Source organism: Sander vitreus, chromosome 16, assembly GCF_031162955.1.
Source record: "Sander vitreus isolate 19-12246 chromosome 16, sanVit1, whole genome shotgun sequence".
Taxonomy (NCBI): Eukaryota; Metazoa; Chordata; class Actinopteri; order Perciformes; family Percidae; genus Sander; species Sander vitreus.
This window is the reverse complement of record NC_135870.1, coordinates 14,190,415-14,208,743: the sequence shown is the minus strand read 5'-3', so window position 1 is coordinate 14,208,743 and position 18,329 is coordinate 14,190,415. Positions and strand designations below refer to the sequence as shown.

At 40.8% G+C, this 18,329-nt stretch overlaps 1 protein-coding gene across 5 annotated transcripts; it reads left to right on the top strand.

The window, feature by feature from the left end:
- The first annotated feature begins 1,175 nt into the window (after window positions 1–1,175).
- Window positions 1,176–18,283, top strand: rfx3 (regulatory factor X, 3 (influences HLA class II expression)). 5 transcript variants are annotated; one of them, XM_078272295.1, is made up of 17 exons: window positions 1,176–1,332; window positions 6,047–6,159; window positions 6,375–6,463; window positions 7,209–7,464; window positions 9,183–9,257; window positions 9,547–9,728; window positions 10,004–10,123; window positions 10,239–10,363; window positions 10,488–10,603; window positions 11,415–11,530; window positions 11,675–11,829; window positions 11,923–12,020; window positions 12,199–12,348; window positions 12,511–12,719; window positions 12,821–12,974; window positions 13,208–13,250; window positions 13,345–18,283. In XM_078272295.1, the coding sequence occupies exons 2-17, from the start codon at window positions 6,052–6,054 to the stop codon at window positions 13,623–13,625; spliced, it is 2,277 nt and encodes a 758-aa protein (XP_078128421.1). In that variant the 5' UTR covers window positions 1,176–1,332; window positions 6,047–6,051; the 3' UTR covers window positions 13,626–18,283. The 5 variants fall into 5 exon arrangements, with proteins under 5 accessions (XP_078128421.1, XP_078128422.1, XP_078128420.1 ...); XM_078272296.1 differs by having other exon boundaries at window positions 7,206–7,464; window positions 11,678–11,829; XM_078272294.1 differs by having other exon boundaries at window positions 7,206–7,464.
- Window positions 18,284–18,329: the final 46 nt, after the last annotated feature.

Below are 18,329 nucleotides of genomic sequence, written 5' to 3'. Positions count from 1 at the left end.
CATTCAGGTAGAAAGACACATTCATTAGTAGAGGTTAACTTTCCAATAACAAAGAAAACTGGCTAAATGCAATATGATGGTCAATTCACACACACAAAAGCGTTCATTTTAAGTGAATACAACCAGTTTTGCCCCATTTTTCTTTCAGCCCTTGCCTTTACTCTATCCTTCCACACAAGGTGGGTAAACAGAAAAAAATAAGTCTGGTTTTCATTTGGTGTTCATGTGATTTGTTCAGCTCTTAAATCAGAGACATGAGAAATGTTTAGACCAAAGTGAAATCTTTTACCATCATTTAATATTGTAATTTCCATATTTTTTAATGAGGATTATGCATGACTGAATGCATGCAAATGATTATGGCTTACTTTTGGAGGTGGGTTTGATGGTAAACGATTTTTGCTCAGTTGTGCCTGATTTTGTGAAATTAAAAAGTGAATGTCAAGTGAAACATATCTCTTTGGCAAACTGAATTATTCATTACACTGGAGAATGAAAAGGTAACACCCAGATGTTGATGCTGAGACAAAGACCATAATGGTTTAACACAGCAGCTTTAGGAACACATTTTGCTTTGTGGTGGGAGTTGATGACAGGCCTAACCTCCAGTGTACAGAAAATAGACATATTAAACAATACCTAAACCTTGACCTCTCTCTGGCCAAAACATAGCCTAATGAACTTGTCATCTTGAGAATCTCACAATGCAAACATATAGCCTATCATTGTAGCATAAAATTAAATCACCCTAAAAAGAAGCACAAGCATCACCATGAATCATTATCTCTATTGGCCTAATCATAATTATGACAGTATGACAATTAAATAATTCCAAAATTACCTACCACATTATGAGGGTCCTGGATCAGAGTTAGGTGTTTATTAAAATGTATGGGTATCAGCTGAGGGAAAACGGAAGTTATATAATCTTGAGTACTTGCAGATTTGTATTGTTTGGAGAATATGCCTACAGCCGTTGTCTTTGCACCGAAAACACAAATGTATGACTTTCTTTCAACATCCACGTTATTCATTCTTGATTTATTTAAAGTCTCCAAATTAATCAGACTAACATATTCACAGTAAGCACAAACACATGTATTTCGGTGTGATTTTATTTCCGTTAAAACTGTATTAAGTGCGCTTTAATCTCCTCCCACCTGCCTGGTAAGGTTGCGCGCTCCCGGTGAGTTTTATAGCAACTGTTGCCCAGTGAGGCAGCGCCATAGTCACCGTAGTCCTGGCGACTGTAACCCACCAACAACAACCTCTCGCTCCATCATTACCACCTCCTCCACCATCCTCATCTTCATCAACCAGTCCACAGCTCAGGTTTGACTACATTTTTTTTACTATTTTTTAGCTCGAATTCAAGTGCCTCTCGCTTCAAGGCATAATTGTGTGAAGGATACATTAATGCTGTGGTTTATGTTTTGTCTGCTGCTGAAGGAAGGCTCGGTGAATAGCTGGGGTAGTTTGCTAGCGAGGGTGTTTCTTTGTGACGTGGTAGTCTGCTTGCTAACGTTGCCTGTAGATACCCACAGCTGTGAGAGGTCCTGATCGCTAGCAGGATCTAGCTATGTCCTCTCAAAGGGTGCTTTGTGGCTAAAACTGACCTAAAAAGTCAGTCAGTCTGCCAGAAAACGGATTTCCGTGAAACTTATTTGCTTAAACTTACCATGCTGGGTGGTAGCATAGGTCTTGGCTAGTCACTGATGCTAGCTGGTCAGCTGGAGCAGGTGTCTGTTGTTGCTAGGTTGCTAACGCCAGCGTTGCCCTGTTATAATGCCTGTTGGTATCCCATTTTTTTTTAACTAATGTTACGGATATATTGCAAGTTTATGTTTCGGGTGGTTCAAATCTTGTTGGTCATACAAAATCAATAACGTCCATCAGCAATGAAAAGTGCTGTGAGCTAGCTTCCCATTCACTAACTGCTATTGACAATAGCTAAGCCATTACTTTCCCTTTTGTCTTAGGGAGCAAGATAGCTTCGCTAGCTCTCTTTGTGGCATCAGATGGCTAGGATAAGCTATTTTGATAACACAAGGCTAAGTTTTGCAGTGGTCAGCTTTGAGGAAAAATACCTGCTCAATTTAACATTAAAATACCTCATGTTACTACCCGTTTTTCCCGAATCGCTGTTATTCTGCATTGCACATTTTGTACATGGACTGGTAACATAAATATCTATCTATCCCTTCAGCAATACCGATATCATTATTTACAAACAGAAGATTCAATTTCGTATTTTTGTTATGTGTGTGCGTGTTTTTCTCTGGGTGCGCAAGAAAGGGAAGGAGTGTACTCAATCCAGCATGACACTGTCCAGGGGGAGAAGATCTTAATATGTTTGCCAGATTGATTTTAGGCTCACTTAATGTTTGGGTAAAACACATCTATATCTATCAAATAAGCTATATTGCCTTTCCTCAGAAGGGAATAGTAAACTTGCATTTTAGGATTCTCCTGTGGGGGTTCATATAAGTAGGGACTTGGTTTCTTACTGTTGCATCACAATTGTTCTTTGGGTCCATTGGGTCTCCTGTGCAGCTGCGACCTCTGTGTGTGTGTGTGTGTGTGTGTGTGTGTGTGTGTGTGTGTGTGTGTGTGTGTGTGTGTGAGAGAGAGAGAGAATGGAGGACAGGTGCACCTCTAGTAGTGGTGGGACTTCTGACCATCTAGGCCTATGTCCACCAAATAAAGTATATAAGTAAATAGAATGTAATTGTCCATCGTCATTCCTATTTGGTTCTCTTTTTGATTGTTAGTTGTGAACCATAAATCTGTAGCTACTCATGTAGCAAGTGGGCCTGACTGAGCCAGAGCAATTGAAACCAATTAGATCAAAATACCAATGGTACCATTTTTGCACATACTGTAGGTGCCTTAAACATTGTAAATATATTGATCTATTGGCATATATAACACAGTATAGGTCATGTACCTCCCAACACAAACACACATACAGAAAACAGGATGTTGGGAACTGTTAGTTATCAGATCATGTTACCACTTACCTGTAGTCCAGTAGCCCAGAAATAGTACCATGCCACCTGCTGCCTGGATCCTGTTACATTTCCAATCACTTAAAGAGGGGCTGATTAATTCAATTATTCAGTCATCCATTTTCATGGCTTAGCAGAATACAGCAGGTTTTGTTTGTTATTTTCCCCCAGCCTGCGCACAATAATGTATATTGTTGATGAAAGATGAGACTTAAAGGTCCTTGTTTTTTCTTTCCTAACCCCACATCTGGCAGTAACAGGGTACAGTTAGACTCGCTTTGTAACCTATGTCATGATGCTTTCAGACATTTTGGCACATTTGAAATGTCTGTTTCCCATGGTCTTGAAAGAAAATCAGATTAAACATTGAACACTAACTTTCGCTTCTTTTTTTTGGCACAACTAACAGTACAGTATCCCATTTTTCATCATCAGCAGTCCTTAAAAATATAAGTCACTCCCAGTTTTCATCTGAAAACTCAACTCCTAAACAAACACAGCACTTTGCATACCTCCCCCCCACTGAAGCTCCCAAATATATCTTCCTCAGCCTGTTTTCCTGCTGCACTAGCACCTGATCATGCTCCTGTCTTGCTTGGGGTTGCATGTACTGTATGTGTGAGAGGAAGAGATTTTGCGTATGGTGTACTTTTCAACCTTGTTCACCAGCTCTTATTTCTTTACTTGGTCCATTAAACTCCACCTTTATCATACATGATCATTAATGAGGCAAATTATGGGACTGTGTATTTTCTGGTAGCTGCGACTCTGAACCTTGCACTCTTTATTATTTGTTGCTTGTAATGTTAGCAAGAGGAATTAAGTGGGAAAACGCAGGCCAAAATGTTGCCCTCCTTGGTGGCTTTTGTTCCTCTGTGTCTTTGTAGGGCTTGCACTTGCTCAGTGGAGCACAGCATTTAAGTGGGCCACAAGGGAGTGCCTGAATAGTGAGGCAGGAGGTGTGTGTGTGTGTGTGTGTGTGTGTGTGTGTGTGTGTGTGTGTGTGTGTGTGTGTGTGTGTGTGTGTGTGTGTGTGTGTGTGTGTGTGTGTGTGTGTGTGTGTGTGTGTGTGGCAATAACAGTGTTGTGATGCAGGGGCACGTTTCCTCGATTAGGTGGGCTCAGTTGGGGCCATGTACTTTAGCTTTTAAACTGCACTATGGAGTATATAAGTCTACATTCTCCTCTCTTCACAAGGCCTTTTTTTAGCAATGGGATATAGTAAGCTGAAGGCTACATCTGTTTGGTTTGATATTTTATCACTTTGGTAGGCTGCCTCCAAGTGCACACTTCAGGGTAAAGGAGTTGCTTGTGTGTCGTAGTGAATCATATAGGTTGTTTTTTACCCAGACATTTAAAAAATAATACATTTATAGCTGAAATTGCAATACCATACCGTGATATTTTTGCTGAAGGTTATCATACCGTCAGAATCTCATACCGGTCCATGCCTAATAGGTTTGTCATTTTTTGTGAATTGTCATAATTTACAGTGTCTTCTCGAAATTGCAGAATATCAATATTTGAACTGAATAGTAGTTTATTTTTCCACGGGCCAGACTGCTGCCTGTCTAGCAACAGCCTACTGACATGTCTGAATGATAGTATACTCATATCCCCCTCCCCAAGGTGTTAAAAATAGTCATGCTGGAAGCAGACAGCTTTGCATTAATGAATCTCAGTGCCCCTTTATGTTTAAGGAAAATGCAGATTTTTCCTGCCGTCTTACTGTTCCTCACACTCTCAGTGCACCAGGAAAGATTGACTCAGCTTTGTAGTCCAACTTTGAGGTTAGTCACCCCAACACGGATAAAGTTATAGCCTTCTTCCCAAAAAAGGTCAGTATGCTGATGAAGATAAAGGGAAGGGGCAGGCTGTCCTTGGAGAGATTCAAAGCTGTTTGGAGACCCAGCTTAATTAACCAAGAGAGGCTTGTTTGTGGAAACTGCGATGAGGAGGAGGTGGCCTTCCCCTGGAAGGAATGGGTGATGGTAGCCATACTAGTATTAACTCAAAAACACATGTTTACAATAAGTGGCTCCTCACAGTCTTATCCTTATTTTCAGAATAGTTCACTCACCCTTGGTTAGTAAGTACTGTAGACATGGTCATAAATCTCTGAATAGCAATATAGCTATTTTATTACTAGTAATGATGCTATCTGGTAAAGACACTTACAAATTAGATAACTTTCCAGTTGTTCTTAGGACCTTTTCTAGGTACCGATCCAGGACTTCCAATCTCAAGTAACGTTAAACCTGTAAAAGTGGGAACTGACAGAGCAACGAGAAGCAGCATCTATTTAGAGTTTGTTAAATATTAACTTGTTTTATGGCTGTGAACATGGAGACACGACCATGTGTCAGTGATGCATGAGGCTCTCAGTACATTAAGTACCATAAGACAGAAACAGGTGCTTGGGTAGAATTGCTCTTGAGCAGCTTTAGGAGCATTGATTTAGGTAAAACCTAGTGATTTGTAGTTAAATGTCATGTTTTCTATTATGTCTAGATTAGTATTTCTAGGGATATTTTATGTCCTGGGCTAACCAAATCATGAGGATAATATTTGGATTGATTTCCCTCTATACAAAGCTTTTGTCATGTAATATAATAGATTTGTCTTTTTGTTATTAAATGCAGTATGTTCTGGACACATGTTAAGGATACATGTTTATACTTTTTGAGTTATAAGGAGGTGGCTGTCACTGGTTTTATAACTATTTCACCAGTTGAAATAAGAGGGGGTAAAAAAGGTAGTGTGTGTATTCCTTTGCCTATTGTAAAGTAGAAGTCTGTTTTTCAACAACTAGAAGAATGCAAACCCATATTTGGAAATGTATTCGGTTTAAGTGAGTTACAATGTTTGATGCTTCATGTGAGCACTGGCTCAATGATGCATTCCGATTATTATGTTGTTGTTACTGAGTTGTTTTGCCAGTTACACCGGTAGGTTGAAAGTGTTCTTGGTTTTCAGTGATTGTGACCATTATCAACCTATCTACAGTAATACTGTGTTTTCTCTACTGTCTTATTTAGGCGCCATGCAGACCCCTGAAGCAGGCGCTGACTCCACCTCCACTGTCCCTCTTCAGACCACCGTGCCTGTCCAGCCTACCGGCTCCACCCAGCAGGTGCCTGTCCAGCAACAGGTAATGTGTGTGTGTGTGTGTGTGTGTGTGTGTGTGTGTGTGTGTGTGTGTGTGTGTGTGTGTGTGTGTGTGTGTGTGTGTGTGTGTGTGTGTGTGTGTGTGTGTGTGTGTGTGTGTGTGTGTGTGTGTGTGTGTGTGAGATTATTTCCAAGTGCAATATGTGCCTTTAGTCAATTACATAATTCATTTGCAACTCTTGCAATTTTTCTTGCCAGGCCCAGACTGTTCAACAGGTTCAGCATGTTTACCCAGCACAGGTGCAGTATGTGGAGGAAAACAGTGGCGTCTACACCAATGGCAACATGTGAGTCAGTCTGTTACCCAGCTCTGCTCTTACACCACTCCACAAATATTGGCGCTACGTCTCTGCAGCCTGTTCTTTTCTCCTCTTAAGTCTCTTCAAACCATCATTCATGTCACAAGCACATGATGTTGGTGGGAGTGCATTTGTTTTTTTGTGGTTTTTTTTATTTTTATGAGGGGTCTGCAGTCGTGTGTTTGATTGTGCCTTGTCACCTGAACATGACCAGAAGTAGGCCTGTCTTTTAAGTGCTGATGCTACACCAGCAGGGTCCCCAGGGTCTGAGGAATGGGGTTACATAGTCACTCGACTATCAAGCCCAAGCTGTGTTTGTCCTACTGGGATACACACAGACTCTCATATCGGTGCATTTACACACACAAACACACATGCTGTGTGACCTCAGCTACTGGTGGAAACACTCTTGTGACTAAGTGCTTAGAAATACAAAATCATACATACAGCAAACAGCTGGACACATGAAACAAAGACACATACACATTTAAATATATAAATTAAATATTTGATGTTACTTTGAAAAACTAATCCATTACATTTTAGATGATCCCCATTATGAAAATTGTTGAAAGTATTTGACTGTACCTACACAAACAATAATTAACTGCTTTGTTGTTATTGTTACCATAAAGGCTCAATAGGTGTCCTAAGAAACCATACTTAGACTATTTTTTTCTCAGTTTTATTTTGGGTACATTGACTGACTGCTAACCTCACTTCTGAACAGAAGAACATACTCGTACTCAGAGCCGCAGCTGTATAGCCAGAACAGTGGAGGGAGCTACTTTGACACACAGGGCAGCTCATCACAAGTGTCCACTGTGGTGACATCTCATGGCATGACCAACAATGGAGGAGGGGGCAGTGGAGGAATGAGCATGAATCTGGCGGGGGGTCAGGTAATCAGCACCAGTCCTGGGGCTTACATCATGGACAACACTGGACCCCACCCTGCCACCCAGACGGCACGAGCTTCCCCAGCTACTGTAAGTGCATAGCACCCACTAATTGGGCCCCTCACCTACCTTCGCCTGCCTGCTTTTGTGTGTTTGTTGATAGACCATTGGACTAGTGTATGTAGTGACTTTGGTAGTAACTTCCACCTCTTCCCTGTTTAGATCCACACAGCTATTAGTTTGCCTAGACTCTCACCATTACCATAGATGCTCTGTTTCTGTCGTACTTTATTGATCTATGCACTAGTTTGATCCAAAAATGTAGGACGCCAGCCTCTTTTGCAGAGTTCCATATTTAAACTCGATATGTGTGTCATGTTTTAAAAATTTAATTACACATATGTCACATTATAGAGAATAAACTTTTGTGTGCACCTCCTCCATGATTGTGTATGGTGTGTTTTATCTCTGGCGATGATCCTTTGCTGATGTATTGTGCGCTGGCTGTGTCTCCGCAGTGATCTACGGCCTTTGGCCAGCAGTGTTTACATTGTAACTCTTAATATTTTATGTTAAAGTAATACAGGGCTTTGTTTCCGTCCCTTATTTCATCTGTATGTTATCCCCTCACTTGGGTGTAGAAGAAAGGAGTGGCTAAAGCCTGAGACGGCTGTATTAGGGAGGGGAGGTCTTACCCACCCCTCATGAGAGTCCTGCATTGGACATGGTGGTGCATGCACCGCAAGAGCCTTGCTCTTTTGCTATACTCTGAATGCCCCATTAGGTATTTTCTAAGTCCACTATAATGATGCTTTCTGGCAGTAATGTAGCAATAATGCTTGGCGACTGACATTACATCATGTGGATACCAGTCATGGCAGAGAGTTTAGAACATTTCATAATGGCTATGCAAAGGAGAAATGTTTTTTTTTTTTTTTTTTTTGAAATCAAAATGTGTGCAAGATTGCAAGGGCATTTTAACTGCTTCAATAAAATATCAGCTCAAGATAAATAGACCCATAAATGGGCAGTATTTACCGTTGAGGGATGACCGTGGTATTCAACCCTGCTTATCTGCTCAATAATTTCAAATGTATGGCATAAAAACACAAAAGGTAATCTCTAGAACCTGAGATCTAACAAAAGCCATAAAAATTGATAATATGTGGACAACCATTGCACAGAATCACCACCGTGCAACAACAATTAAATTTACACTGAAACACAATGCTAATTTGACAAAATACACAAAAAAGTTTCACAAGTCACAATCAGCGTACCATCCTGTATACAGTACGTTGTCTCTTTCACATCACATTTTGCTAGCTTATGTTACTGTATATTTTGTTAGATATTAGGCTGTTTTTAAAAATGCCAATACCCAATAGACTTTTTCCCATGGCACATGAACCAGCTTTTCGGCATAACTCTTGAGGTTGGCATGCAGCTGTTACTACTGTAAATGATCTTGGCACACTACCTTTAGTCTTTTGCTTTTGGCATTTTCTCTGTACATGATGGTTGTTATAAGTTGATCTGTGCATGTGGAATCTGGAAGGGTTGTGTGTCAGCTATACACGATTGATGTACTTAGTTGATCCTGTCCCCATTTCTCAACTAGATCTTCCTTAAATGACAGGTAGTCCTGCTCTGCTTGGGTTTAGTGGTGCTTGCTTTGGGATCCTTTCGATTCTCTTAATTTTTGCTAGTGGATACTAATGTGTCTACATCAACTCTTTATTTTTCTTGCTTTTGTTTTTTGTTTCCCCCTCTTACATTTTGTTGTCCTGTGCTTCATGGTTTATCAGATTGAAATGGCGATTGAGACGCTCCAAAAATCTGAGGGTTTATCCAGTCAGAGAAGCTCGCTGCTCAACAGCCATGTAAGTTGCTTTTTTACGAATGCTTGCCCTCGCCTTACTTTGGCTTTTGCAAGACTTCTGCCTCTCAATTCTGTATACATTTAAGTTTGATGTGGCGCTTGCTGTTTTTGTTGCTGGTTTTAATTGTTACTATGCTTTTAAATTCACTGGCTGCTATAGAAATGCTTTTTGCAGAGGTGTGATGGCTGCAACATCAGGGTTACAGACTGTCAGTCTGAAGTCTTTCCAGACAGTTTGCGTGGACCAGTGTGTGAATCTCTAGAGTAAAACAGCATGTATTCCCTTGTAGCTCCAGTGGCTGTTGGACAATTACGAGACAGCAGAGGGCGTAAGTCTACCACGATCCACCCTCTACAATCATTATCTGCGCCACTGCCAGGAGCAGAAACTGGACCCTGTAAATGCAGCCTCTTTTGGCAAACTCATCCGCTCCATCTTCATGGGACTTCGTACAAGGCGTCTTGGAACAAGGTTAGCTTTTTTTCCTTTTTTTTTTTTTTTGTTGATTTTCTTCTTTTTAAGTAAGGAAAAGTTCTCAATTTGGCAATTCATGATGTTCATCTAATGGTTGTATGCTTGCTTGCCTCTTCTTACTGTCTTCTTTCATCTAAACCCTGATATTCTTAAAGCCTCATCCGTTTTTTTTTTTTTTTTTTTTCCCTCTCTTCCATCCATGTGAACTTTTTTGTACAACCTCACTTTGAGAGTCTGTCAATGTGTGTCAAACATTTGGCTTTGTCTTGCAGAGGGAACTCCAAATATCATTACTATGGTATACGTGTGAAACCAGACTCCCCACTAAATAGACTCCAAGAAGACATGCAGTACATGGCCCTCAGACAGCAACCTGTTCAGCAAAAACAGAGGTACACAGACAACTAGGCATGCATACAGACATCCAGTACTTGTTGGGACACAAGTCGCTGTTTTTATATATATATATATATATATATATTACTGATGTTAGCCATGTGATTTCAGGTTCAAGCCAGTGCAGAAGTTTGATGGCTGCTCTGGGGAGAATTACTCAGGTGGAGGCCAGCACCATCCTGTTGCAGAAGAGCAGACAGTCATTGCACAGAGTCAGCACCACCAGCAGTTCCTAGGTCAGCTGCTTTTCTATTTATCTGAATATCTGTAAAACCAAACACACATGGGATGCACTGAAATATACTTATTATGTTTTTTAGATTATTCCACAGTGGTGAATAAAATGTATTACTCCAACAGATGCATCACGGGCCCTCCCTGACTTTGTAGAGCTGGACCTGGGACAGAGCAATACGGAGAACATCAGCCCGGAGGATGTGAAAGCTCTCCAGGCCCTTTACAGAGAGCACTGTGAGGTTAGATAAAGGGCATTCTTTTCATATTCACTGCAATGTCACCACAGCTCACTTTGGCACATGAGTGCAATTCACAGGGGAAACGGGGGTTTAAATCACTCTTCAGTGCTCAAAGAAAGCGAGAAAAGCAAGAAAGTAATCCCTTTCAATATTGCAGCATTCATTCATACAACATCATCAATATGAGTATGCAGGCATTGTGACTGTACATTAATATATTGATCTGCCTGGACTAGCTGTATTTTATCACCATCTCAATCTCTCAATGTGCCTGAATCTGCCAATATTTATCATTACAGCAATTTACCCGTTTAATCTGATTTAAGAAATCTTTAATAAGAAAAGACTGAAAGTCTAAAAATACTGTAGTACTACTGGATTCAGAGTGTGGAAACTTTGAGAAAGGTCATGTGGGTTTATAGTGACAGAGATTTGTAAATACCAGTTGCTGGCATTTTGGAACAGAGTTTTCTATTCATCTTGTGAAGTTTTCAATCACACCTCTCCTAATCCTAGTCTGGGGAGCTAGGGATCAGGTAATCCACAGGTGATGGCCAAGGCCTTATGTCAGTTCATCCACATTACAAAATAAAACCTATTTTTTCACATGCCCTTAGTGGTGGCTAGCCATGCAGCTAGTTTGGTGTTGATGTGCACTGAAGAAAGACCTTGACAATTGACAATGTCCTGGTTCCTCTGGATTATCCACAGACCTCGCACAGTTTCCAAAGGGACTATTTCTTCTTCTTTTAAAAAGTAGTTCCAGGAAAAGCTATTCACTGGTTTTGTTTATTCTCTGCTTTTGTTGAAGGCTATCCTGGATGTGGTTGTCAACCTCCAGTTCAGTCTAATTGAGAAGTTGTGGCAGACATTCTGGCGTTATTCTCCCCCTGACTCTGTAGAGGGTACCACTGTAACAGAAAACAGGTGAGGTCAAGCAGATTTTTCAGTTAATTTATCTGTCAGTCTGTCAGTGTTTTTGTTAAGAGAAATATAAGCTAATTTAATTCATTTAAAGACAATCTGAGAATTCAAAGGGATTTTTCTAAGTCTGGTTTGTTCATTCCTCAGCAGTTTAAGTGAGATTGAAGCACGGCTGCCCCGTTCACAGCTATTGGAACTGTGTAGAAATGAGGCTGTACTCAAATGGATGAGCACATGTGACCATCTTATGTACCAGGCCCTTGTGGAGATCCTCATTCCTGATGTCCTGAGACCCATTCCCAGTGAGCCACAGTCATAGACACCTCTCATGTTTACTTGTTTGCTGTGTTAATGCTTGTAACATCACAATCATTCAATCATTCAATCATTTTCAGGTGCCTTGACTCAAGCCATTCGCAACTTTGCCAAAAGCCTGGAAGGTTGGCTCAATAATGCCATGAATGCCATTCCACAGAGAATGATCCAGACCAAGGTACACTTGCAGTATTCATACATTTACCTTTGTGAAAATGCTACACGTAAAAGTCACCGGTTACTATTTCTTAAATATACATGTAAATACACAAGAGTAGTATTTTTACTATCAGTTCGAGAGGTATGTATACTTAGAGTAGGTAACACCTGGGCTTTTGTTTATGCTCTTTTCACAGATTGCCGCTGTTAGTGCCTTTGCGCAAACACTGCGCAGATACACATCTCTGAACCACCTGGCTCAGGCGGCACGTGCTGTTTTGCAAAACACGTCACAGATTAACCAGATGTTGAGTGATCTCAATCGTGTTGACTTTGCCAACGTACAGGTCAGAACAGCTCTTTGTGTTTGGATATTCAGCGGTGGTGCTCTTGCTATGTGTACTATACCATTCCTTCTCTATAATCCTCTCTGTAAAAAGAACATGCATTACTTTTACTTTCACTGTACAAGTGTGACCCTGCAGTTCTTTCTCTGTGTTGCTGTATAGGAGCAGGCATCATGGGTGTGCCAGTGTGACGAGGGAGTAGTTCAGCACTTGGAGCAGGACTTCAAGGCCACACTACAGCAGCAAAGCTCTCTGGAGCAATGGGCAGCCTGGCTGGAAAATGTGGTCACTCAGGTGCTCAAGCCTTATGAGCACCGGCCCAGCTTCCCCAGGGCAGCTCGACAATTCCTGCTCAAGTGGTCCTTTTACAGGTTGGTAAAAAAACAACAACACTAAGACACATCTGGGAGTATGCAGCTTTGTTTTGAAGAGACAAAACACTCACTGTTTTTTGTTTTTTTTGTCTCTGCAGTTCTATGGTGATCAGGGACCTGACCCTGCGCAGTGCTGCCAGCTTTGGTTCCTTCCACTTGATTCGCCTGCTGTACGATGAATACATGTTTTACCTAGTGGAGCATCGTGTGGCACAAGCTACTGGAGAGACACCCATTGGTGTCATGGGGGAGGTATAACTGTGGCATCTTATCTTCACAGTATTTTATAGTGCCACCGTGATACACTACAGTGGATAGCGGATACACTATAAATCAGATGTGAAATTACCTCCATTTGGATCTGTTGATGAAATCTGCCCGGAGGAGATGTTTTACCTAATTACAATGTAGTATCTCTGTTAAATTAGAAAAACATTAAAACTGTATGGACCCACACTAATTATGATGTTCATCTCTGTTTTCAGTTCGACAGCCTCAACACCCTGTCCCTCTCTAATATTGATAAAGGTATGTGACAAAATGTATAAAGCGCAATAGCCTGAGAAGTTAGCTCTTGAGACTATACCAGTGTTTTACATATGTGATGCTTTCTCCTGTCTAGATGAAACGAGTGGGATGGACAGTGATTTAGAAGATGACGTGGAGGAGTCCGGGGAACCTCTTGCCAAGCGAGAGAAGTCGGAGCATGAAGTGATCCAGGTGATCCAGGTCGGGGCACTAGAGGATGGGTCCCACCCTGTGGTGGGGGTCGTCCAGCCAGGTGTCCTCCACTCGCTGCCCCAGCCCCCGCAGGACCACACTGAGCACATCCTAACCCCCTCTGCCGGTACTCCCACCATCCGTCACTGCAGTGCCACAGGCAACACATATGCCTCCGTTTGAGGGTCTGAGAGCACAGCGGACCTTGTCTGGCCTGTTTTCACTCTCTACATATCTTTCTCTCTGTAAGTCTAGATGTTTCTGTCTTTTTCATGCATTGTCTGTGTCTGCACTTGTGCAGACACGCTCTCCGCTCCCCATCTAGCCCGGTCAGTGGAGGAGTGCTGAAATGATGATACTCTGGCCAAGATGTGCTGTCCGTGTCTGACTGCTTAGATTCTGGATGTGGTGTCATCACATAAGTCTGTGCTCTATCGCAATGGGGCATCTGGAGGAGGACTAACTTGACCCGTTAAATGTTTCCTGCTTAGGCATGACTTAACGCCTCTGTCTGTCCACACAGACCGGTTTTGTCTTGAAGGAAAATTCAACTCTTTCAAACTACTGATGTCTCAGAGCTCAAATCCATGTCACTAGTCCCAGTGGAGCAAAGTCATCGATTGACTCAAGACCTTCACCTATTGTAAATAGTTTTGCTGTATTTTCGATTGGTATTACCCAAAACTCATGGTGCTATCGTTTTGTTTTGATTTCCATTTATCCCTCCTACTTTTAGCATGATTTATGTCCACATGCATTCCAACTGCTGATAAACATTTGGCTGAACAAAATATTTTGAGTATTGTATGTAGCTAAAAAACAAGGGGAGGACTTTCTATGTATCTATGGCATTTGAAACAGGATCATGGGGCAGTTTTTTCTGTTCTGTTTAAAAAATATATATGGTAGCCACCCACTGATAATTTTAGCCACAGAAAAAAAGAAACCCTTAAAGAAATATCTGTGCTGCTACTTGTGTATATAAAAATGAGATTAAGAAGACCGGCTGTACAAAACCACTTCCTCAATGCTAGCTTTTCTATGCACTCTGTGCATAACGCTTGCCTTTCTTCATTTTAGATGCTCTGTAGTGTGGTTTACTTGACCAGCCAGCTGTAATCTTGAAAACAACTTACTGGATACTTTCCCCTTTTCTTTGCAGTTTATGTCTTAATGAAATTTTCCTAAGTTCACAAAGGACCAAAAACAAACCAACAAGAGGAAGCTGAGAGGGAGCCAATTGGGCCACCTGAAAGCTGTTTCCTGTCCCACAGTGCCATGTTGCAGAGCAGACGGAATGTCAGGGATTTAATGTACCTCGGCTTTATCATAGTGCCTTATCCTTAAATGCAGCTGTCCTTGTAGTCCTGACTGTGTGCTGCAGGAAGCCTACACTCGCTCTGCATTGTCCCAGCCACAACTTTGGCTTTCTGGTGACTTGTGGCTGGATTTGGATTGGCTCATCAGTGTCGAGACCAAGGAATGCAGGCACAGAAACAACTGTTTTTTCTCTGGATCAGCTCTACTAAGCTTATTACTTATCTGAATCATGGTCTTTAGCCTTGCTCCTGCCCTCACTCTGCCCTCTTGAGGCCTATTCTTGCATTAGCCTTTGTTATCGGGTGAAGAGTGTGTGTGTGTGTGTGTGTGTGTGTGTGTGTGTGTGTGTGTGTGTGTGTGTGTGTGTGTGTGTGCACGTGTATGTGTGTGTGTGTGTGTGTGTGTGAACACGGATGTATAGGTCTGCACTGTGTTTTTATGTGCATGTGTATATAAGCCTGTGTGTCTGCGTGCTTGTGTGAATGTGTTGGAACACATCCATCAGTCACCCTACCTCAAACCAGTGGTGCCAGCCCTTTGACGCGTGCAGCACAGTCACCAAACCTTATTGCACACACACCACTGTACTGCACAACTCTCAACGCGATAGAGAAAAACTGCTTTGCTTTTCTCTCACCTCTGATACATTTTCATTTCAGTTTTTAGCCCATAAAAATGCTTTCATCCTTTGTTCCCTGTTTAAAGATCATCTTGTGTGGATCAAAAGTAGATATTTTGTGATATTCAAAGAAATATATATATATATATATATATATATGTATAGTATATATAATGATCATACACCACATATATCTGTTGCTTTATACGTGATTGTTTTCTTTTCGTAGCTCCCGTAATTAGTTCGACTGTGAAATGGGAAAGGCATGGGGACTAACTTCTGATTCATTAGACTACATCTTAATACTTGAACTGTTATAGCATTCTATGTTGTGGAGATTGAGATTAATCCTCTAAATAGGAACATTTTGTTACTAAAAATGATTTTTGTTATTGTTTTTTCATGCTTGTTGAAATGGTCTGCACGATTTCTCTGCAGAGATGTTTATTTATTGATATTTATTGTGTTTTGGTTTAGATGCTTACGCATTACAACCTATTATAATGGGTACTGATAATGAATCTTGAATTACACCACTGGAAATGGCAGACCTACTGTACAGGAGGACCAGAGGGTTTTTGTTGTTGTTTTGTTTTTCTTTATAAGTCATGTAGGTTGATTTAAGGTTTAAAAAAAAAAAAATAATAAAAAAAATAAGGTTGGCACTGTATTTGCTGTAATCACTTTCCTTAGGCTCTATCACCAGTATCTCCAATGATTCCTTCAAATACTAGAAGTACACACGGGATCTTTGCCAAATGTTTTCTTTGTGCCTGTGTAGAAAATGTGCTTAGCAGTAGAAGTGGGTGGGAGAGCAAATACTGCGTGTCGTTTAGGTTATTGGGTCAGTGGACTCTCACAGATGGTTTGTTGAATCATTTTCATGACACTTTGGGGAATCTGCATAGTAAATTCCGGCAAGCCCAAAGATACATTCCTCATCTATTAAACCTAGGGTACACATCTCATCTCATACTGTAGCTTTACTCTGAGTCTGCTGGCTTGAAATGTCTGGCTTACCAGATCTAGGAGTTGAGCGCACACAAACCTGGCTTTCCTATTATATTACTTAACAGTTTGAAAAGTCTGCAGGAAAAGGTCAATAAACTATAAGTAGCTGAAAGTTGTAAGACCTGAGGCATTTTGTTTACATCAGCCTGTGACCATGATGAACTCGCTCCCTGACTTTTGGTATTAAACTGTCGAATGCAAGTTGGAAGAAGCGCTGCACATAAATCTGTGTTCTCATAATAACTGCGACAAAATGAACTCCATTCCCAAGAGCTCACTTGACTGACTCCAACATGCACTGAATTTTTGTAAATGACGTTATAAAAAAGGGATGTGGTTCTGTCTGTGACTTCAAACTTTTGATTATGTTGTAAATCTGGATGTGTGTGCTGGTTAGGAATGAAGGTTTTGCAGGATACTTTTTCTATCCTTTTACCTTTCTCCCACTGAGTGATTTTTTTTTTTTCACATATGAATTTAAGCTCCCTTATAAATGAAGTACAAGATTGTAGATGTAAACTTGTTTTATTTTGTGCCTGAAATGACTTGGCTTAAAATGTTTTCTTTAAATCTTAATTGTGTGCTTTCTGGTCTTGCACGCCTATCATGTGCTGTTTTTATTTTGTGTTTTTTCATCAATTCTGTTATTTCCCCTTTTTGTTATACATAGACTAATGTGCCAGTGATTCAGCTTTCTGCATCTCAAAGCCTGCCTGGTTAACACCGGACCAACGCTAATGCTGCCAACACAATTGTACTTTATTTCTCAGTGTCTTTGAAATCGAGAAGTTAGATTGTTTTTGTAACAGCTGCTTGCAAAGGAGCCCGTTTCCAACCAGAAAAAAAAGACATAAGCTATTCCTTAACTTGTCATAGGAGCGAAAGCTAAGAGATGCCTCTTCACCTGGACAAAACGGCAGCTTCACTGACCCATAGCAGACTCCAGTGCCTTTAATTTCGCCCCGGCCAGAGCAGATGGCCTGGGTGACTATTGGGTCTCTGGTGGGCTATCAAAGCAGATATTTCATTGCACAGGTGCTGCCACTGAAAAGACACCAGGGAAGCATAAAGACCTGTCCTCAGACTGGACTATTTATTGACTGGATGTGACGCCACAAACACACACACACACTTAGTAGTTTACACATGGTACATTACCTGCAGACGGCTTTTTATTGTACAGAACTGGTTATTGAACATGGAGAGTTACTGTATGCTAATGCTCTTATGCATTGTTTTCTCAATGATCGTGGTTTCTTTTGTCAAATGATATTTTCTGAATGCTGTGACCTGTTTGAGATTTGTATTTGGATGTTTTCAAGTGCCATTTGACAGTCTAGTGAGTCGTGGCCATCTGTAGCACGCTCTAATGCAAGCACAAGCATTTGGCAGTGGCATTTGAGGAAGGTTTTTTTATTTTTGATTCACCCTAGACAAAATATGTATATATCAAAAACTGAAAAAGGTATATTTATTTGTGTCTTATTTGATTTGGTGAACATTTTATCAGATATGTTGGCTAAAGTGCTTTTGTGATTTTCTTTTTTTCCTTCTTTTTGGGATAATGTATAGTATCTGATATAATATATACACACACACACATTTCATGTGACTCTCTTTGTGTGCCATTCAGTTTTCTTCTCAAATTGGCAAGCTAACCAATGCGTGTAGGGTGATTTGTATTGTGTATTTTACATAAAAAATGGGGGACTATTATATTTATAAAGACATTATCATTTAGTGTGTCGTATTGATTACTATAGAAACTATTAAAGACACATGTAGTTTGGTTTTCTGAATATTTCAGATCTCAGCTCAGGCTAGCTTCTTAGTGTTGTTTTCTTAAAATTTGTGACTCGTCTTTGCAGTAATAAACGTTTTCTTGTTCAAAGTCAAGTGTCCTCTCTCATCATTTTGACTCTTCACACTAAAAGAAA

Coding starts and splice junctions, on each gene's coding strand:
- rfx3 (XM_078272294.1), top strand. CDS start 6,052: ATGCAGACCCCTGAAGCAGGCGCTGACTCCACCTCCACTGTCCCTCTT. Junction 6,464..7,205: donor GTCTACACCAATGGCAACAT/GTGAGTCAGTCT, acceptor ACTTCTGAACAG/AAGAACATACTCGTACTCAG. Junction 10,604..11,414: donor TTTACAGAGAGCACTGTGAG/GTTAGATAAAGG, acceptor CTTTTGTTGAAG/GCTATCCTGGATGTGGTTGT.